Below are 23,697 nucleotides of genomic sequence, written 5' to 3'. Positions count from 1 at the left end.
AAATAAAAATTCTAACTTTAGTATGCATAAAATCCTTCCAATGATGACTTCTGTCACAGCCAGGCAGTCTACAGCTCTTACAGAAAAAGTAGAGCTGCTCAGAAGCATTTCCAATGTATGCAGGCATTTTAAACCAGAGTATGGTTTCCATTTTGCTCTTCCCATTGTTGCTTTGTATTTTTTAAAAGAAGTGTAAAAACTGTAAAATATGCAATTTTGCAAAATAACCCTTTATTTCATATGGCTCCATTATTTCCAAAAAATACAGAACCCCAGATGTATAATTATTTTGTGTGATTGTATCAGATCATCACAAAATCTTCAGCTGACTGTCAAGAGAATGCATCCAACCTTGGGCTTGTGATTTGGAAATCCCAGTTTTAGGTACCTTTGGTCCCAAAATTTATGTCAAGGCAAAGCGGAGCAGTTGAATCCTGTCACACACAGTGATCGGTATCTGTTATTATCTTGTACAAACAGGTGAGAAAAGTTAACAGCACTTTATGGCAGTGTCACACAAAGAAAAGTTGTATCATCTGCAAACCAAGTGAACAAGGAACAGTACCACAGTGATCGCTTTATTTTTACTGCAAGAAGATGCACCTTATTTGTGATGCTGGGGGAGGAGGGAGAGGGAAGCTTTTAAATTTTCCAGGAAATCAAGATAAAGTGAAATTTCACTTTTCAACATCTAGTGACAACAACTTTAAAAAAAAAGGAAGAAAAAAAAAAAGAAGAAAAGACACCACTGTTAAAAAATTCAACAGAATTACACGTGGAACCCAAGTGACACTGAAATGATGGTGCACTCACCCCAGGGCACTGAAGAAACTGCTTGGTATGGATGGACAGGTGCTCTTCACATCATGGGATTCACAAAGCAGCAAAGCTAAACCGTGAGGACCGACACAACTTCAACTGTAACAACTTCTTTATGAACAATTAAACAAAGAAACATGGAGATGTTTTGTGGGCAACCCTGGCAGAGAACCATTTTTATTCTTATTATTTGCAGTGCACTCAAATTGCTCTGTTCTCACTTCTGTGTGCAACAGCTTTCAGTTAGATTTTTTCTGTGAATGTTTCATTTTTGGTAATTTTCCACATTTTTCCATTATTTTTCCCCTAATATTAAATTCAATGTGATATTAATTTGTGATCAATTGTATGGTTCATTCATGTTTCTATCAAAACACATTTTGAACTCTCCAGAGGAGGCAACCCATGGATGGTGCAGCAAAATGCCCATTACATCCAGAACTTCAGCCAACTGCCAGAAGGTAGAACCGAACTGCAGCCAACAGGAATTCGTGTTTTACAGACTTGCCTGCTAAGCTCCAGACAGTCTGGACCAGCACGGTATTTTTAGCACTGAATTTCCTACATATTGTATCCATTTTACATTTTTCCCTTCATAGCAAAACTTCTTTTATCTGATTTATTTTCTTTCATGAAGCAGCATCCAGGATCATGCTGGGAGGGTCCTTTGGTGTTGCTTTCCAACAGTTTCATTGCGGTGTCACCCACAGCAACTTGGCCGTACGGAGCTGCAGTGTCAGGTGCTCTTCACATTTCCCAGTGCAGGCAGGAGAAAAGCCTGGGACATGACACTATTTCCACACCCTACTAAAACAACAACCAGTGCTTGGAAACAAACATCTTGTAAGAGTAAGAACTACAGAGGAACAAAGTGAAAATGAACAGGACCAGATCAATCAAACGCTTGTCTGAAACATTACTGCGCAGTGCTAATTTCTTGAGGCAGCACATGAACACTTGCTATTGACTGCAACCCACTGGGAAAATAAAAATACTGCATTTGACAAATAAGATGCTCTTACATGGAGTTCACAGGGTCTATTAGGAACAATCTCCTGATGCGAGTAACTGCTGTGCATTCTGCTTATATAAACTTCCCTTTTTGGATCAGTCCAGTCTGTCCTAGCTCAAAATAAAATGAGCTGCACTCTGGGCATCTCTGTGGTTCTGATCAAACTACATGGTGAGGACAGCAAGTGAGTAGCTTGCCACCTGCCTATTGGAGTTACAAGAGTCAGTCCCATGGGCAGCAGAAATAACCACTTACACATAACAGCGCTGGGCTGCCCCAACAGCCCCCTGTCAAACAGTAGGTTAAATACATTCATTCCATCAGCTGAACTTTAGCAAGAGCAACATGAAACAACATATACTCCACAGACTCCCTCCCTATCATGGCATACCCACCTCTTTTTAATGGTTACACCAGAATTCAGGTGCAGAGATGGTATATAAACAGCATCTTGCCTCAAACATGAAGCAATTGGCAACTACTGTACTTTGCCTCCAGCCTCCTGTAGAGTCAGGGAGGGAACACGCACTTCAGGGGACCTTACTGTGGTGTCCTTTTGCATCCATCCCCCACTGAGCAACCACTGCTGCATGGGGAGGGGCAGGGATGGCATATTTGACGAAGTATTTTTCCACAAAGCCAAGGAAACTGGCACTGACTCGTTTTTTGGTATGCTCTTTGCCCCCTCCCACAGAAAGGGAACACTGGCAAGGTTTTGTATTCTGCACACCACCTCCTGTGATTCATGTAGCAGCAGAGGGAGACAGAAGGGGAATCAATATTGCTAGCTCCGAGCCAAAACTACTGAGGGCTTACTTTGTTCTCAACAAAATTACTCTGTAGAAGGCAGTATGCCAGCATCTGAAGTTCTGGCTACCCTGCCTGTATTTAGAGAGATTAGTTTTATTTTAGGAACCGTTCTCGCAAATCTGTGCATAATCACATAAACACAATGCCAACCAGACTTGCCAGAAGTAAGGCTGTACATCACAGACATCCTTTCAAAAGGATCCTGCACTACACATCTCAAAGTGTCTTCTGTTCCAATCTGCCCTTCAGTTCAACCCATCCTTATTCCAGTAAGACTTTAGCAGTAAGATTTTAGTGGTGAGCTAATTAATACTGCCCTCCATGTAGTTATTCAGAATATTTACCATACTTATATTTTTTCAGTAGTATCTTCCTACAGATTTATGATAGCAATTATACCTATTTTTTCTTTTTACGAAACTAGTTTTTCTTCTATTACTCCTTAGCAAAACATTAAGATGGTTGGCATTTAATTATTTAAACTCTCCCACAAGTATATTTAGCACTGTTGCAACTAGCGGGGAGAAAAAGGCCTCTATAAACCACTCCAAGGTCACCTTGGATGGACTGCAGTATACAAAATACAAAGGTGGCTAAAAATCACCAGCAGCACCAGCAGACCTTCAGAAACAGCTAGAATTGCTCTGCCTTCCAATGTGTGACAAACAAAGCTTCCCTCTGTTCCCTAGGTTTTATGTCTTTCCTTCACTGATTTTTCACCTTTGAAAGTGCATTTTCAAAACTGATGATGAGGGTTTAGCTGCATTCTGAACAAAAAGGGAATTTAACCAAGTGACTTTGTATTTTCCAAGTTTCCCTATAACACAAGACACTGGTAGCACATGGAACTTGGAGAGCTGATGGCAAGACCACAGCAGGGATGGGCTGATTCATCCCATGTGGACAGCTTTTAATCACACTGTGATGCTGCAATGCTTGTTTGAGGACCAGTGCCTCAGAGGACAGACCTGACACCCGATCTTATTTGGGTGTTGGGTTCAGATCAATGTGTCTGCTACAACAACTGCTGACTGCGTAGCCACAAAGACACCTCCACCAGCTCTGTTGAGGATCTCTGACTCCAGCACAATGAGCTGCAATAAAGTACACGTTGTGCAAATGAGGAATCTCTACCACACCAATGCTGTACACACTACTGAAGAGACAAGTTGCTGAATTTTCTGAGCTCTAACTACAATGCCAAGAAATACTTGTGGTGACAAAGCTTTCTTGTCACAGACATTCTTCTACGGTGGTTGTACAATTGCACCTTTTGTCCAAATGCTGAATTTGCTTAAGTGTGGGTGAGAGTATACATTTTTAAAAATACAGACAATTCTTAAAATAATACATCATCAGGTCACTATGTTACTGATCTTCACTTTTAGTGGAGTTTAAAATTCCCCCAAAGAGAGGTAAAAGTCCATCCAGTATTTTCCTTTACTCTTGAATATTCACATTTGCACATACACCATGATACTCATTTGCAAGAGCCTGGATTCCCATTGTGTCCTCAGGTCCCATTCCACTTCTAAAATAGGCAATGGTACAAATACTGAAAGAGGCAGTACCACATCCCTCCTGACAAAAATGCAAATGATTGTATGGCAACCAGCCACAGGTTACTGAGGGTCATCTCCCGAGAAATCGCTTTTGTCTGACCCTGGGGTGGTGGAAAAGCTCCTGCAAGAGAAAAGAAAACACATTTAATGCTTTGCACAGGGATGACAGCCTTAATGCACCACTTTATTGCTGCTTTACTGCTTGCCCCAGCAATGGTGCCCACACACAATTAATTGGGTACTGCTCTATGCTCTTATGCTGTCAAATTTTATGAAAGATTCTCCAGAAGCCTTCAAAAGAAAATAAAAAACCCCAAACCAAAACACAACTCCTTAATTAATAAGAACAATTTTGATTTTCTCATAAACTTAAAGCATAAACCTGAAAGCATCCCTTAGAAGCTGCTATCACTGTACTCAACCTTTGCAGAGAGATCCAACTGTCAACTAAGCTGTGTTATTTTTGAAGTTTTTTTAGTATCTCCATGATCAAATTGAATGGATTCCATATTAAACTCTACAGCTGTTTGGTATACTGTTACTGTATACTGTGAAGATGCAACACACATACGTTCTTGAGGTTCCTCTTGAAAACGTAAATACACATACAACACCCTTTCTTTAAAGAAGTTTCCACATATTGTTTGAACACTCAGTCATACTGACTAAGGAAACATTATAATTTGCCACAGAGTTTTCCAGAAATTCTTTACTGAAATTCTTGCTTAGATGGGAAAGGCTGGAAGAGATTAATCTGACAATAAAATTTGGTTTTTCCATACTTTGACTTTTTTCTGACTTGCAACCCTAAATTAAAAGTGCCTGAATACATCAGAGCTTTATGACTGTAAGCAAACTATTTGCATATATTTACATCAGCATATTAAATCATCTGTGTTACATTGTACTGAGATGCACAAGGACTTGATGACACAAAGCACTTTTATTGCTGTTAATCCTGAACAGGGCATATAAAACTCTGAATATACCAGAGATGATGATGTACTTGCTGCAGCATTATGGAGTCTCAACTTCTCTCAGAAGAAAATGAAATGAATGATTCAAAGAGTAAAGATGCAGCAATGTCAATTTTTAATCTTAGGAACCTCACAATTTGGGCAATTAGATACCATCAGCAGCTTATCTCTGTGCTTCACATTTGCAATCACTGGAGGAACTGCAATCAAGCATTTGAGACAAAGCTTTTCTTCCTGCATGAATGCTCTTAATTAAAAAAAACAACAAAAACAAAAAACAAGAAAACAAAAAAACAAAAAACAAAAAAAAAAACAAACAAAAAAAAAAACAAAACAAAACAAAAAAAAAAACAAAACAAAAAAAAACCCAAACAAAAAAAAAAAAAAAAACCACAAGGAAAGAGCCTAAAAACACCCTTGATGAGCCCCATCCACCTCTCCCTGATAGGTATTTAATTCTTGGGCAGATCTGCCACATCATTATTCCCCAGTAACTCACAGATAAGCTTCTATCTCTCCACTCTAGGCTAGATTTGTTCTTCCATGGCCCATTTGTTTTTCTGTACTAACACTGACCCCTGGTTTAAATACCTTTTCTTTTTCCCTGGTAGGTACAGAGAACTGTCTCCTCCCCCTCTCCTTCCAAAGCCAGCTTTGACCCTTCCCTTTCCCAGCTGAGAAAAGCCAAGTACTTTTAGTTGTCCTTCACAGAAACGAGTCCACCTTCCCTTAATCTCAGCTCTGATTATCTGTCTCTCTTGTCAGTACAATTTGTATTCCTTGACAGGGATAATGGACTGTCTGCAGGATTTCCAGATGAGGTTTCCAATCTGGTACAACAAAGAGTGTTTCCATAACATTAGGGATGCCATTCCTTACATTTTTCATCACCTCACACCACTTGGCTTCTGAGCACAGGGAATGAGGAGCACAATGACTTCAGTACACCATCACACTTTTCCAGTTGCTCCTAGTTTATGGTTGGGTTTTTTTCCTTAATTGGTCCCCAAGTGTTTTTGTCCTGCTAAATGTAATCTCACTTGTGTTACTGTGGGCTTCAAGGTTATCTTGTTGGAAGAGTTCAGAAAAATCAAGAACTTGCTAATACAAGTTTTCCACTAACTGCCTAAAACAGGAGTCTGTTACCTACAGCTATTAACTTGAAATGGTTTTAATTTTATAAATGAAATGTGTAAAATGTAAAACATTATAGGATAGTTTCATGTCAAATTTTAGGCATACTTTTCTTTTGGTTTGATTTCCAGAGGTCTAATATTACAGGTTTTCCCCAGGTGATTTAAGTGCTTGACGCTTAAGAATGCAGCAAAATGGAGAAAGGTGCTCTGGGCTTTGTTTCTTTCTCTTCCCAAATAAAAATATGCCAAGAAATGTATTATTGGCTTAGTCAACGCACACTTTTAAAGTTTCATGGAGCATTAAATGTTACTCCAGCTTTATGAAGTAAGCTTTATTAAGAGAGAGAAGTTCCTAAGCAGTGTGTATTGTAAAATAATATAAATGATGATAATGATAACAATAATAATGATTAATAATAACAGAAACAGCACTAAGTCTTAAAACCACGCCCTCTTGTGACCATGTGCCAGGTACAAAGCTGGCTCTTGAGCAGCCTCAGGGATTCCCCTCACAGTCAACCATAGGACTTTTCCAAGGGGTTTCCAAAAACTGTAGCAGCACTTTTTCAGCAGGCCAACTAAAGCAATGCAAACAAGTTCTCAAAAAGTATAAATGGCAGTAACTTTAAATTATACTAATTTATGCCTAATAAGGTCCTATGTCACGGCATTTACATTAAAAACATGTCTTTATTAATTCATACTGATTGCACTGGCAAATTATTACCAATTATGCTATTTTGGAAGTGCATTTTAATGAATAAATCTGATTATATTAATTATACTCTCAGAAATTCTGGACTAGTTAGATTTTCTGGGTATGACTTATTTCAATAGCATAAAATAATGTCACAAACCCAAGAATTCTTTACAATCTATTTGCTACACTTATATTTTAAAAGATATTCACGAAGTTATTTGTCTAATAAAGTCCAATATATGCATTTGGATGTGATTTATACAGCCGAGTTTGAACTGTGGCTGAGTGACAGCAACATTTCATAAAACAAAATACAGCTCTGGGTTGTTAAAGTATTCTATTAACCTCTTTAAGCACTTGGATTGATAAATTAAGTACTCAAAACTAAATTAAAGCAGGCTTTGCAATAGATCATCTCACAGAAGAAGCATCTTCATTTAACACAGTCACCCAGGAATACTAAACTCAGCTGATTTGAGACACTGAACACTTCACCATCAACAACTATGATGCACAGGGCTGCAGATCATAGCCCCAGAGAATGTGTGCTATGTAATTCTCACAGGTCCTTCCAATCATACTTTCAATCATGGATCTTTGCCATGAAATCCCATAGCAGCATGTTTCACAGCTGAACTGTGTGTTACTTTTTTGACAGCTTCCAAACGCTACCCTACTTCTAGTGTTGCCCAGGTAATTTACCTTTCCTAGATAATTCTTTAATCATACTTTTTGCCAAATAAAAAGCAGGAATAATAGCAATAATTGCATCTCCTGTACGCATGTGAGGGATGCTTACACCTTCTTAAACCATTTTGGGATCCTTGTAAGGAAAGTCATTAGCAAAACACAGTTCTCTTTACTAGGTATCATCCTACCTGTTTCGTAGAAATGTGTCAAGAGGTCCTCCTTTTCAATGAATCGTTGATACAGCCAGTTTGTGAGAGCTTCAGGCTCTGCAGGTACATCTTTCACTGGAAAAATCCTATCAACGAAACAAACACAAATTAAGCCTAGCAAATGTATTCTGCATGTGGAGAACAAAACTCTTCTGCCTCAGCCCACCACAAAACAGAGAGAACAAGACTTTTGTATAAATATAACTGCATGATTTGCACTCTCTCCAACTCAAAGATCACAGAGGCATTAAGGATACAAGAGTGGGAAACTCCAGGCTGCCATCCAGAACCACACAGAAGACACTGGCATCAGCCTCCACCAAATGCTGTATGGCAGCTTTTGATAAAAACTACTAAGGAACTGGTTTGTTCTTTTTTTAACAGAATACCACCACACTATATTACTATCCCCTAAAGAATGCAAACTGAGTGGAATGAAAGAAATCAAAAAATGAGAAAGTTCATTCACAGCTTCGAAGAAACAATTCAGCAGGCAGAAGCCACATAATGACATCACTAAGCACTAACAGCTCTTCCACATCCCAGAAAACAAGCCCTCTGTGCCTTTCTAAGGATGCTGGCAGCTTTGTCTGAAATTTCCAAGGCACATTTTACACTGAAAACTGACCCTGTACTCAGATATTGCTGCTCTGTTTTAAAAACACCAATGGGAGAATTGCTAGTGTTTTGGTACTTCTATGCTGAATATTAGGTGGCTTAGAAAAACAGACACGCAAAGCAGAATTCACTGTGGTACACACACCCTGAAACTCCCAAATAACCCACCATACCTCACTGGATTATTTTCAAAATAGAATTTCCCATCTTACAGGAACTGTGAAACCTCCTCAGCAGACCTTCAGTGCCTTTTGATATATACAAGAACTTACACGTCCACTGTGTTGTACTGGCAGGCCAATGCGGAAGAGATTTGTGTATCAGGCTAACCTGAAAAATTCACACTCTGAAATGCCAGGCCTTTACTGTAGGTTTCTCTTTCCAGGTGAGCTTCTACTTAGCCTCTCATTTACACCATGCTTCTATTTTCATTAGTGAATTTTCATTTCATTTTCAACACAGTCTTTGTTAACTGATCATACTGCAAAGAATTGGAAGTAACACCTCAATCATCTGGGAAGTCTCTGAACAGATATGGCAATGTCAGAATAAGAAAATAAGGCACTTCTGAAGAATGCTTTTGTTGCTGCTACAGTTTTCAATATCTCTGCCAGCTTTGTTCATTTGTCATTTGTCCTTCCTCCTTTCAGTCTGATGCATGGAAAAATAAGTTGGAAGTGGGGGAATCAAGCAGCAAAGCATTGCTCTAAGGAGTGAATTACAAATCACAGTGCTTTGGCATACAGGGACAATTTCACTACAAGGAGATGAACAACTTTATTTACACACTATGGTATCAACATGAACTCGGCTATCTCTGTAGCCTTTGGAGTAACTCTACCTACGTCCTCCTCACACTGTGGAGCTCTCTATGCTCCAGTAAAGCCAGTCTTGGTAACCAGAAATTAGCCAATGTTATCTCAGATAAAACAGAGTTTGAAGGAAAAGTCTTTGGCCAAAGACAAATGTTATGAAATGGTGCTTCAGTAATCAGCTCAAGTTTTCAGACTGCATATTAGGAACAAAGACAAACAATAAAGGACTATTTTATCTTAGAGCCCAGATGCTGTACAGCAGGTTAAAATTAAACCACATAGCAGCAAGTAAAAAACACACCCACAGAGCAAGGACCATTCTGTTGAGGGTAGAACACTAAGAAAGACTTACTCTGTGTCCCCAAACACAACTGGGCTGCCAAGCACTATTTTTACTCTCTTGTGCTGATCTGCTGTGAAGAGATAAAAGGCTCAGCAACTGAATATTGTGTTTCACAGAGTATTTTTGAAGGACAGATGCTTGCTTACACAGGTTTTAAGAGGGTTCACAATTAAGAGAATGCGTGTTGCCTCAAGACAGAAGTGTATGGTTGGTTACCTGGCTTCACATGCAGTCTCCATTGTAGACTGTAAGATATTCTTCACCTCTGCCTTCACTTCTCCCTGACCTAATGCATAACAACTCTCTTTTGCCAAGAACATACCTCCTAATCCAGAAACATCACAGGATCGTGCAAGACACCTGTTAAAAACTATTTTTGAGCTGGCACTTTAATGGAGCAGTGAAGTAGCACAGGTGATACCAGCACTGTGAGAGACTAATGGAACCACTGCATACCACTTCCCTGCTTGAATGCATCCAGGCTCTTGTGTAGATCAATAATGCTGTCAGAATGCTTGAATCTCTGGAGATAAACTCTGCTGCTTTGAAGTCTGAGAAGCAGCCACTGCTACACCCAGATTGAGCAAATATTAACAGACTGAAAAACAACTGGTTTTCCAGTAATGCTACACTGGCTGCCACAACTCAGCAATGCTAAGTGCTAGTGTATTTAAAAGCATTTTCAAATGTATTTTTAGATTATCCAGAGATATTTTTACCAGCAGAACATTCTTACTAATGACTGATCTAAATTAGAGATTAAATATTTTTAAAAAAAATCCTCAAACTCTGGAAAGAAGCCCTTTCTGTACTTGATAAGGCAAAGCTAAACCCCCCTATATTTAAATTAAACATACTGATAATGCCATGGTTCTCTGCCCATCAGATGGCTCAGATGGCATCTGTGTTTTACAAGAACACTCTCTTGAAGGAGACTGGGTTCAGGAAGGTGAGTGAGCAAGTCTACTGTTACAAAACTCCCCACACAGGCGATCCAAAACAACAGCAAAATCTATTGCTCTGATGGGAGCAGAGTCATCCCCAACCACTGGATGCTGGCATCTGCCAGGTCCAGTGTTAAAAGATGCAGAAAATAGTTCCTTATTTTCAGTGAGATATAAAACCCATGTGGTCAGGCCTGAGCATCACCTTGGCTCTACCCCATCTTTGGGTATGCAGGATCAGGAATGCCACTAGAGGCAAACAGTGTGCTCATCTCCTCATAATAAAATATCACACAGAACTGCCAAGGCAAGGAAAAAGGTCAACTTGTAACATCTGAGGCTCCTGAAGTCTCTGGGGCACTTGGACCTTTCTAGCTTTTGGACAAAACTAACCTCACATTGCATTAAAATAAGAGCATCTTTGTTCCTGGTGTGGCACATGAGGAATTTAATAGGAGTGGATAAGAACTTGACCAGAAAATTCCAGCAGAATGGAAATACCTTTTTTGCTTCTCATCACAGGAACAGCTGATTTTCTGTCCCCAGGAGAAGTGGGGAAGGGCCTAAAAGCAGTGGCAGCACACACTGCACCCTGGGAAGTGAAAAGTGGTGGTGGAAATAAAGACACATTTCAATGGGAATCTGGGAAGAATCCTTCTCCAGTAATGAAGCATTACCCTCCAGCTGGAGCTGCCTACTGGCAGCTGCGAGGTAGCAGCAGCTGCAGGGACACTCCAGGTACCTGACTGAGAAATGGCACTTCTTATACTGCTACACAGATTTGTGTCCATGTCCCAAAACAGATTATATTAGAATAAATGACAGTCCAGGAGAAAAGAAAGTATTTTAAAAAACAGGAGATGTAATGCCTAAGACATGCTGGCCTATGTGAGAATTGTGGAGAATTAGCTGATAGGCTGCTGCTCAGAAGACACCAAAGGATTTTCAGAAATATGGCATATTTAGAAACATTTATCTCTTTTAAGTTGTTCTTTCTGGAGAAACAACCACTGGTTATATTTAAATTCTGAAATTCATGGCTACCACTTTAAGTACTAGCTGCCTTTTATCACCTGTCCTACCCTGAAGTCCTGTATTACTTGCTACTCCATATAAGTCATGATATTATTTGCTGCTTCAATGGTTCTAAATAAATCCAGGACAGTGAAGGCTGTTGGTAGATGTCAGGCATGACCAAAAATAAGTTACTTGCGTAAAAAAGTGCATTAAAATACACTGCCAAACGGGATGCCCTTCTGCAACATTCATTCATCAACCACAATGCATTTCATCTTATTTATAGCTCAGAGCCTGGCTTATTTCAATAGATCTGTATCAATGCAGACACAAAGCCAGAACTTCCTCAGCAGCTGAAAGCTTGTTTCAGCAGCAGCACAGCACAAAGCTGGCATGGGGAAGAAAGGCAAGAGAGCTGGGAGCAGCCTGTGTGGCACTTCCATGCACAGCCCTCCCTGCGTCAGAGCTGACTCAGGCTGGCTCTGACGTCAGGGCTGCTGCACACAGTCACTGTCACACAGCCCAAAAGTGGGATGTGAGCATCCAAGGGCATCACCCTGCAAGGAAACCAAGGCAAAAAAAACAGCCTCACACCATTCCTGACTGAGGGGATGCTAAGCACCGAGCCAGCTTCATAGCCAGGGTTGTTTTATATTTGCAAGTCTCAGGTTCTGCCAAAAGAACTGCAGCACTTGAGAAATTACTGCTGCAGAAACTTGGTGCTCAGCTAAGAAACACCAAATCAATCAGACTAAACAAGTGGTGTGAAAGGAAAAGAAATAAACCCCAAATTCGACTCATGGCACAGAAATGGTGGGAGCTGAGTGCAGCAGCCAGTCCGTGTCCTTGCTACATGGACACCAAAGCACTCAGCTTATTTCTGCAGCATGGAATTGTAGCGAGTCTGGATTTACAGGCAACACACACCATACAATGACCCAAACATAAACCTCAACTATTTGAGAAGAGCAAACAGACCTTTCCAACAAACTCATTACAAGGCAGGTATTATAGTGATGCCTCTAGTTTGACATGCTTTGCACCAGATGGACTGACATGGACTCCCACAAAAGTCCCAGTGCCATTTGGCCTGGAGGAAGTTCATTAGACATTTACCTTGAGTATTATATTTTAGATAGCAAACTGAGATTTGCAGCACTTTCCAGTAAGTTATGAGACAAGTCAGTCAGGGTCAAAAAGCTATTCAATAGATGGGTAAAGTTCTCACACCTTGTGTTTTTAGATCCAAACGTGGTAATTGTTCTTTTTTCTAGGGAGGTTTCTTTTGGCATTCTGAGGAAAATCAGGCTACAGCTTAGCCTAATTATGAACTTTTGAAAATTGTGTCATTTGTACTGAAAATTGAAGTTTGAAAAGCAAGGTTCAACTCATTATCAAAATTGAGCTTTCAAAAAAAAAAAAAAAAGATTACTGGATTAAACCAAGCATTCTCTGCCATTTCCACCAGCTAGAAAAGCACCTAAAAATTATAACACAAGGCTTCTTGCTGTGTTCTCTTCTGTTGCTCCCTGAGCAGGATGAAAAAGAATTAATCCTGCAGCAAAGGCCCAGGCTATGAGAAGAGGCAATCACCACATTTTAAAGTCTGTAAGGCAGGAAAAGACAGGTGGTGATCCAGGGGCACAGCAGAAGGGACTCACTGAGCCACCAGAACAAAAGCAGCTCTGCAGTCTCTTCTGCTTCAGTCTGAGTGGCACAGAAAATGTTCCTTTTTTCCCCACTGCTGTCATACATCAATACCTCGCTCTGGACTACTTTAAAAGGGAATAAGCATGTTTAAATCCTGATTCTTCTTTCATATAGCACAGATGGCATTTGGACAAAACTATTCTTCACTTTTTCCAAAGGGGTGCTTTTTTCCCCCTCCTATAACTCAGTTAAAAGAAACTACATGAGAAACTATTGTGCTCTCTTCCCAGTTATTTCAAAATTACCCTTAAAATTTATTTCAAATCTTATCTCCCAAGACATTCCAAATTAAAAAAAAAGGAGCAAGATTTTATTGCACTAAATGCAGGAAAGTCTAACACCAATGCAGACAGACCTGATGTACATTTAAAGAAAATTTCAGAGGACATCCATGTGCCAACCTGCACCCACCTCACAGTGCAGGGGCTACGTGCCTCAAGAACTACCAGGACTGGAAGACAGAACGAGCTCCAGCCAAACCCAAGACACTCTGGTCTCATTTCAGAGCCATCACACACTGTGCTCGGCCAGGGCGAGTTGCTGCGTGACTTTGCATTTGGGACACACTTCAACTGTTTTTACAGGGTCAGCCATGACAAATAGATGTTATTAAAAACATACATAAAGTAGTCAAACAGAGAGGCTTGCCCCTGTCTAACCCAGTGACTTAGACCCTCTGGAAGAAAATAACAAACTTACACCCAAAAATAAATAATTTATATATTTCTTAGAATTTCAGTATTATAAGAACTTAAACATTCAAGTTCAATGCAAAAAAGGTTGCATCATATTTATGCTTGTGATCAAAAATAGGTCTGAATATACATTTAGAAGCAGGAAATGACTTTAACTTATGTTAAACTTACTGTTGTTTTTAAAAAAAGTATTTTTGGAAATACTTTTCAGAAGAATTCTAAATACATTCAACTTGCAATTATGCCAGAGATCTGAGAGAGTACTAAGGTGACCTGAATAAAGCACAACAGATATAATGCTATCTTATATAAATTAGGGTATAAGTATGTTCACCTTCAGGGAAAGTTGGAAGGCAGCTTTCTATAAAAAGTAAGGACAGATTTAAACACGGCCGTGGAAAGGAGCTCCAGCGAGCAGTTTGTACTCTGCATCACACAACACTCACACAGCAGTGAGGATGGAGAAGGTCATTCCCACTTAAACTGCCACCCAGGGGATCCACACAAGGATACTTGAAAGCTTTCTGTAAAAGTCTAAAAGCTCTCCAAATCACCAAGAGAGAGTAAGACAAAATAATGTGATTTTGGGATAAAATACAACAACTTATTTAGTATAGGAAAAGTGTTAAAATACTTCTGGAGTTACTTGCAACTAAAAGCAAAATTCAGCTTCTCTCTCCATCAGTTTAGGTCTTGAGACAAAGAACTGCTGAGGAGAAAAGTTTTAATCGTCCCCCATCCTAGCTGTCAACGAGAGTTGCAACTTTTTCCAGCTGCTTTGCTCAACTACTTCAAGTATTCTTTGAGTAAAAAAGCTGGCATTTCTTTATCAGAAAGTTAAATATAATATTTTATTAGGAAGCTTGTTTATTTATCAACAGTGATTTTTAATTAGTTGTCATTACTAAAAAACAAAATTTAAAGAATTCAAGTTGGGTTTACCAGCACCTTAACAATAAAGATGACCTAGCCTTCAGATATATTCCCCACAACTCTATTCAACCACAGGATATTAGTCCAAAACTTAAATGTCTGTCCTAAGATACAGAATAGTCACTGAACTTTTAGAAAAAAAGATGTGTTGTGTTTAAATAATATGAGTTTCCCACCTGTGTGAAACACAAAAAACCCACTCCCACTGCTATTGATTTTCCCTATCCTGAAATGACACAACTGATTTGTGAATACTTGAGCTCAGTGTAGGAGGAGCAGCTTTACTTCCTACCTGTAATGTACATGTGTCACTGTTGGTTGCCGGTAGCCAAGAATCCAGGTTTGGATGTCTATAGGTTCAGCTTTGGGATATGCAATAGTTGTATCTATCACCCACTGGAGGCCTTTGGATTTGCTTTCTAGGAACAAAAAGAAAATTTCATGTCACTTATTTGAGAGTTATGCAATTTTTATATTACTTCAGGAGGCATGAGGAAGAAATAAGACCATCAAAAATCAAATCCAGATTTCATTACAGAGCACAGAAATACTTTTACAAACTTCAGCTGGACTTAGATTTTATTTCATGGTTATTTCTGTTGTTCTTAGATACTGTGGTACACAGAACAGAACAAGCTCATTCACCAGGTTTGAGTACAATCACAAGACATCTTGGCCCCAAGGTCAGCTGCTTCCCCCATTCACCAAAAGGAAAAATGCTAAAATAAACATCCAAGCTTCTTGGTCTGCACTTCAAGCACATTTGCACCTGGGCCTTTCTAAAAGATCACTGATGGAGCAGCAGCCATGCAGATCCCTCAAAGGTTCTTAAAAATGTGAGTTGCAGGATGAGGAGGAAAAGCATCACTTTTAGGGTGTACTCAGGGTAAGAAAGCAAGGAACAGAAGCTGGTCAGTTTTCACAGTGGGTAAGATACTGCACCCAAAAGGTTCCAGGAGAGGCTGACACCAGTACATGTTCATCTGCTGCTCAGCTCACTTAGAAACCGAAAAAAGGACCAAAGGAGGTGAAAATATTTGCTATTAAGATGAGTAAAAAGAATCAAATCTGTGGGTCCCTTCCAACTCAGAATATTCCATGACTCTATAAAATCTGAATATAAGTTACAACCATCAATAGTCCAGGTCATAAATCAATGACCCCTCTCTGGCATGTCTTCAATTCACAGCTTTGCTAAGAGGGACAGCAGCAGATCTGCAGAGCAAACCAAGAAGGAAGGCCACATTGCCAAGATGGCACTTAAGAGTTCAGCCTGTGAATTTTCTCTCTGTTCTGGAGCTGTCTTGTGTTTGAGGTCACGTTATGCCCAGGCCAGCAGAGTAATGCTCACTTACTGCTTGATGCACTAGTACAACAGTACGCTTACACCACATCAGGCAGTATCTCCAAGGATTTAAAAAGCCGACTATCAGAAACAGCCACCCATGGGCAAGAGCATGTAAGAAGTGTTAGCTTTTAGTACAAAGTACAGTGCTCTTCAAGCCTGCAGCAGAGAAAGCTACAAAAAAAAAAAAAAAGTAACAGAAGTTGACAAGAACACTGTCAGCACCAAGAACATGCATGGGGATTGAGTGTTCACCATCCTTCCCAATACAAGAACAGACATTCAAAACTCAGCCAAGAAGAAAAGTTTTCATAGCAAACAGAAAAATTATTCTTTGTGCAGAGGGGGTGAAAAAAAAAATTTGGGAATCTCTTGCTAAAGGATATCAAGGATGCGAGGAGCTGGGATCAAGAGGGAACTGAGAAACCATGGAGGGCTAACTAACCAGGCAGAAATCCCCACCTGGCTTGGGAAACCCACCACACAGGAAACTGTCAGAAGCTTGGAGAGTATGTGGGAAAAGTATGATGCCTGTTTGCTGTGTTCACACTCTTTCTCTCTAACCCACCTGGAGTCATGGACAAGATGTTGGGCTAGACCAATGTGTGGCCTTGCCCAGAGTGGCCACTCTAATTTTACAGATCTACCTGAAGAAATCTGCAGCACTCAGGCTGAGCAGCACCCTGAAAGCCACAGTTACCGACTCCAGCTAGAATGTACATGCAAGGACTGGCTTGCGAGTTTCTACTTGCATTTAATTTCATTTAATTTGCATTTAATTTAATTAAGTGTGAAAAGAAAATTACGGCAATGCTATCACACGTATCTATCAATTACTTTAGCAAGCAGACAGTGTTTTCTTGGTGTCTGCTCATCAGTGGAGTTGTACTGCTTCATTACAAATGTACTACTCCAACAGGACTAGACAGCATTTCCTAAAATTTAGATTATGAGTTGTTAGCACCATGCAAAATACTATTACAAAACTTGACCCAGGGCAAGTGTAAGCTGCACATGTCAAGCTGAAACATTCAGTGTTACCTACTGGAAATACAGTATTTTAGAGCCTTGACAGACACATGAAATGAGAACTGGAGGCTGCAGGCTTGCCAGCATCATGACAGAGTACTTGTCAAGTCTCTCTTAAGAAAAGCACTAACTACAGAGTGCTTCATTTTAAAAGCAGAAATGAATCACAGAAGAGCCAATATGAAATTAGTATTAAATCAACAGAAGTATTAATTTAGAAATAGATTTTGAAACAAAGTCATTCAAGTTATTATTTTCCCAGATGTAAAGCAAGAATGGATAAAGGCAAGTAAATTGCCAAAGTTAAATTGCCTAAGTGAATAAGCAACAAAGATCATTAATTGCAATGAAAAAGTGCCAGATGAATATGGGCACATTTTCTAATTATTTACAGCACAGTGTTTCAAAATAATTTATTCAATATTTAGCTATATTTAAAACTGTTCTTTCAGTGGATAATGGTTTGCACTTAATTAAGGGAAGACTCCTGCAGTTCTCTGCTGCACTGATTTTCTACCTTCTGCTTTTGTGAAGAGAGCTGGTGCAGCACTGGATCTTCAGTCCAGCTCCAAAATCACCTTCAGCCCTTTTCAGGGTAGGGTGAGGGAAAAAAACAGACAGCCCACCAGAAACCCCAGGCCAGGAAAAAAAAACTTCTGACAGCAACATCAGCCTCTACAGACCTCCTTTTAGAGCAAGCAGGTGTTAGTGCAGCTACCTCCACACGCTCTCAAATCACAGTATTTGTGCTTGCTCTGGTTTAAAATAAGCCTTACATAATCATCCAAGATATGTGACTGCCAAAAAAAAAACCTACATCACCAAGGATTTAGGAAAATTAATTTTGAAATACATCTTGTAATTTTTTTTTTTGGGGGGGGGGGCTTATACTATGTTGCAACCTGCTCATAAGCAAATTTATTTTAAAGCCTGGGAGCTCTGACAGATCCTGAAACTGGAAAAGAAACTGACAACTGCATAAAATACAAAGGAGTGGTACATAAATATCTCCAAGGACTCTGGTTTCAAGTGTAAGCAGACCTTTAACCAAGAATAAACTCTATTATTTTTTTAAATGGAGCACATTAACAGAAGCTCAAACCAAAGACTGCTGCATTAATTATAACGTGGTGTGAATCTCAGGTCTGGCATTTGTACCTGTGAAGTCAGGGAGCTGCATATACCTGTGCTAAAGAACTCCTCTCACCCAGCTTGGCTTGGCCAATTCAGCCACACCTTTCTGACAGCCAAACTCTTCCAACTTTCTACCTACCATTAAAAGACACTCTTATCTTTCATTTCTAGTACTTGGTGAAAGACTGAGCAGCCTGACTGTCAGACACGTCAGCAGAAGAAGCTGCTGCAGTGGCCATGCTTAAGCTGATCTCCCCAAGCACTGGTTTTTCTTCTGTGGTGTCAGTCTGCTTGCCACTTCCAGCACAGGTGGAAGATACGGATTTTCACACTGCTTGAAAATGTTAACAGTCTGGTTCTTTTAAAATAGCACATAAACCTTCTGAACATGCCCACAGGCACCTGCCCTACACAACAGCACCCAAACCACGCAGCAGTGATGTGTCTTAGTGTGAATGGTACATACTTGCCTTATGAGTGCTAAGACAAAACTGAACAATCACATGGAACAACAACTTTCTGGCCTAGACAAAAAAAAAAAAAAGTAAAATTTAAACAGCTTCTTAACTTGTTTGTTATTTGGGGTCTTGGGTTTTTTTCCAAATCGTCAGCAGAGGCAAATCTTCACAACTATTTTCTTCACTGTGGATTCAATGATATTAAGTTGCTCCATATTTACTTAAGAAGCAACTCATCATCAGAGTCTTCAAGGCACTCAAGCTGTCATCCTCTAAAGTCCTTTCACAACAGATACTTGACTGTCTACAATCACAAATTTATGTTGGTTCAAAGCTTCTCTTCATTCCCCCTCTTTGTCCTCCCTGGGGTTGCTATTTCCTGGGTCAACTCAAGCTAAACACCAGATCAGATGATGTACAGAACCCCTCAAACCCACCAGCAGAGAGTGTTTGCCACTGAGAAAAAGAATAAATAATAAGCAGATTTCAGCAAGAAAGCTTGCCTCCAGCTGAGCTCTGGATGGTGTCACACTGCCAGACAGGATTCAGAGTGGGAAAGAATGCACCAGCCAGGTGTGGACCTGAGGACTGCAGTTTGCACTTGGAAAAGAAAGTATTTGTTAGTATTCAGGTGTGGTTTCCTGAACACTTGTACCACTCTAATGCAGCCAAAGAGGCTGTTGCCTCTCCCTGCACAGCAATCTGTTCTTGTCCCTTGTTCTTGTCCTTGTGTTATCAACTGGATAACCGACCCCAGAATTAACTTTTTTCTCCAAAGATTAACTCTCAGACTGAACATATTACTCATCATTCCAAGATTTTGATGCAACAAATCACCTGGAACAAAACAAGAAGCCTTCTTTCCAGGGGGAAGAAAAAACAACAATCAAAAGCTTTCTCACCTATTATTCAAGTCACATTCCTCAGGTAACAGTGAATGAAAAAGTTTGATTTTTAAAAAAAATCAATTATGAAGTTCAATTTACAACCCTGCAGAAGTGAAAACTGAATTTCTCCAAGAGAAACAGCATCAGAACTGAATGTACTCTGCTGCACTTGAAAATAGTAAGGTAAGATTTCAGTATGGCTCTAACTACGCTCATAGTAACCTCTTATCAGACAAAAAAATGCTGCATGGTAAAATAAAACAGACTTTAAAAAACACACCAGAGCAAGTTTGATCAAAAATAAGTTCTGGAATGTGCATATTTGAAGAACAATAGCTCCAAAATCCTTTGAATTGTCAGCTTCTGGCATTTAGAACATTTTGTTAGTCCTGAAACTCACAAAATCAATTCTTATCAACTGAAGAAACAGTGTATTTGCAACCATGTAAAAGATAACGTGTTGTGCTAAAAAAAATCAAAAAGTTGTAAAATACCCCTGTGAACACACACGTAGGTCACTACAGGGTTAGGGTGATGATGGCTGTTCATCAAGTGTTTTTATACTGCCCCTATTTCTGTTCTGTACTAAAACTTTCTTCTGGAATGAGGGTGCTGGCAGCAGTGCTGGCCCATCTGTCCCACCTGGAGGCTTTCATCAGACATCAGAAGTACCTTAAACTTTCTTTTCAGGGACAGACATCACTTACCTACATTCTCTGCATTATTTAGCTTCAGCAGTGGTCATGCTATCAAATGATTGTACTACCTTTCCTATGTTTTTTCATCCTTCTATTAATTTAGGAATACAATTACATAATTTTGTTAAACTAAACAAGAGTTCCCAAGGGCAATAAGCAATAAGCATTTCAGTAACTTAATTTAGTATTTACCAGCAATAAGTTAAAATTCACTCCAAGGAAGGTTGGTACTTGGGTTTTTAAATAAGAAAGAAACCTGTTAAGAGGAAAAAATTACGGCAATAGAGGCTGCTTGTCCTGGAAAAGCCCCTGATAAGGAATTGATCACTTAGAATTATAGAATTATTACAAGAATTATCAAACAGTATTAATTGTCAGGAACATTTGTTCTTCCTGTCACTTTACAGAGGAAGAATCAGCTACTAAACTGTGCTAAGTTCCTTACTAGAATAAAAATAAATTGAAAAGGGGATTGGATATTAAGGTCATAATTAAAATTAATGAATTTTTTGGGAGGTTACTGAACCTTGCACTTCTCAACATAAACCCACCTCTACCAAGGGGATGCCATAAATCAGATTAGAGACCTTAGAGCAGGGCAGATAATGTAGCATTGAGTTACAATTAGCCCAGTTCTTGAACTACGACTTGAAGGCCACAGCTTCAGTGACATGTGACATGCAAAAGCCAGATTGGCTGAGGAGCTGGGGCATGACAATCAAACAACTGTATCTGACTTGGTTTGTGTCAAACTGTGATAACAGTATTTTAAGGATGAACCACCTTTTATTATTGTTTCCTCTGTCATCTTTTCTTCTTTCACCCAATTTAACACATCACTCCAGCTGAGAAAATAGAATGGTATCAAATTCACAACGGTATAAAAGCTACAAGGATCATTTAAAATGAATTAAGTACTAATAAAATGACAGCAGTCAAAAACAGAACTGTGTATGATGACTCAACATTAAAACAGCTACCCAGGAAACTCAACAGGAAGGGGACATAATTTTTGATGAAGAAAACTCAATCTATAAACCAATTTACCTAAAATCATGTGGGAGAGGAAGGTGAATTACCACGAGTATCAATAAGGTTTGGTGGAGACAAAAAGGGAGAATATGATGGAGTAGAAAGCTTATTATAGTAAGCTGAATAATTTGGCAACCCAGGACTCCAGGAACATTGTTAAGATAGTATAGAGCACAAGAAGTGCTGCAGATGAAATATGTGTCCAGCAAACCATGAAGTTCAAGCGTGATGCTTCTGATAAAGAAACCACTTCCCAAGCAAAGGAGAAGAGTTATAATGTACAAAAGGTTTACAGGCAGTCTCTATGCCAGCCACCGGCAAAACCTTTACTCTGTGCACTACACCTGGCTCTAGCACCCACAGCTTAACAATGGCCACCTGAATAGGAGGGAAGCTTGATTTCACTGACATGTTTTTTTAATGTGATTAAAAAAAGGGAAAAGATGGAAGAGATTAAAAGTAAAGCTATCCACTAACTTTGTTAGACTTCTAACTTTATAATATAACCATAGCAATTCATAGAACTATACTTCATAAAATTGAACAAACATTTTCTGACATGGCAAGAGACCAATAAAAGCATTCAGAAATCAAGAGATGAGAGGAAGGATCTTTTATACAAGATACAATAAAGAACTATTTCATACCTCTCTGAAAGGGAAGTTTTACAATGCTGGAAATATTTTTGTGAGCTTAAAAGAAGAGAGGATATAAAATACCTGTGTCACTATGTATCAAATACTATTTTCCTAGCATATAAAATTTACTTTCACTTTTCTTTTTCATCCCTTTTAGTATGTTTTCAAGTCCGTTACTATGAAAGCGTGACAGCTAAACCCACGCATTTCATTCTTACTTTTGCCCAATTATCTTTTCTTGAGTAGGACGGACAGTATGGTTCCATTTTATTTCTGAGAGAATTCCTTTATTTTAGTACCCAGTTAGGTCCACTACTATCAAATGCTCATTTCTCTAGAGCCTGAATGATGCCACTCAAAGAGGGAAAAAAAAAAAAAGGAAGGCAAGTTTGACGTTCAGCTAAGTTGATAGCAACCTAAGAATAGGAAAATATAAAATTGGTATTTGACAAGCACTTTTGGTCTCTCTCCAGAGCCAGACAACTTATAATTAATTTGGGGAACTTCTTACTCTCTCTAACTTTTTAAGACAGCAAGAAATAGAACAGGAACAGGCCAAACTTTTCTCCTCAGAAAAACCCAAACTTTTTAACAAGGACCAGCGTATTCAGCTTCTCTCTTTTAAACCTAAAATGTTTTATGACAACAAGATCTTTCTTCAGCCTTTCTTTTCTGAATGTAGCCTGACAGGAAAAACTCTGGTGCATTCCACAGCTTGACTTTTCAGCTCATTTTAAATCCTACCTTTACCTCTCCAAGAACATCATCTCAATTTATTTCCTATACTGACAAGAGTAACTTCAAAACTAAAAATCTGGAATCAATTTCTGTACAAGGGTTCTCGCTAACTCTGAAATTCGAACTGCAGACAGAAAATAATCCAAAGTCTTCTACATATGTGGGTTCGTTAGAAAGGATCTTTGTTTCAAATTGCTAAATGATTATCAAAATTTGGCTGTGGAAACACCAGCCCCACCCATCAGTAAGAAACTACCACAACCACCCAATCCATTGTTTCTATAAGTAACAGAAATCCACAAGGAAGTTAAGAAAGATCTCACCCTGCTCTTGAATATGCCATGAAGTTAATTTTAAAAACTGAGAGACTAAAGCACCACATCCCGTAACTACAGCCATTATTCATACCCATCTATACCCTCCCCTATAGCCCAGGCATCCCAGAACAAAAATGCTGCAGGAATACTCTTATTCTCTCATAACTCTTCTGACATGACAGCCAAAACGATCCTTCAAATCTAGTGATCAGTGACAGTGAACTCCAGCAACAATGGTGACAGGCAACACAAAGATCTGTACAGAACAGAAGAACCTGAACTCAGTGGAAAATAATTCAGGAAGAGGAATAAAGTATATAGCAGTGGATGCAAAGAAATTTCTAAAGCCTGGAATAAAAGTAGGAACATAGCTAGCATATTCCAGAAATACTTTTACTATAGTTCCATGCTGTCACAAACTACTGCAAACC

General features: G+C 39.3%; 1 protein-coding gene across 1 annotated transcript in view; it reads right to left on the bottom strand.

Moving 5' to 3' along the window:
* Window positions 1-209: 209 nt before the first annotated feature.
* Window positions 210-23,697, bottom strand: part of LPGAT1 (lysophosphatidylglycerol acyltransferase 1) — a 60,508-nt gene continuing 37,020 nt past the window's right edge. The window contains exons 7-9 of the mRNA XM_053974716.1: window positions 15,283-15,409; window positions 7,895-8,001; window positions 210-4,324 (exon numbers count right to left, since the gene is read on the bottom strand). Of these exons, the coding sequence (XP_053830691.1) occupies window positions 4,173-4,324; window positions 7,895-8,001; window positions 15,283-15,409 (386 nt within the window). The 3' untranslated portion in view covers window positions 210-4,172. The remainder of the gene's footprint in view (window positions 4,325-7,894; window positions 8,002-15,282; window positions 15,410-23,697) is intronic.

The sequence above is a fragment of the Vidua macroura genome, chromosome 3 (assembly GCF_024509145.1).
Source record: "Vidua macroura isolate BioBank_ID:100142 chromosome 3, ASM2450914v1, whole genome shotgun sequence".
Taxonomy (NCBI): Eukaryota; Metazoa; Chordata; class Aves; order Passeriformes; family Viduidae; genus Vidua; species Vidua macroura.
Note: the sequence above shows the minus strand (reverse complement) of the source record. Positions and strands in the feature narration are given on the sequence as shown.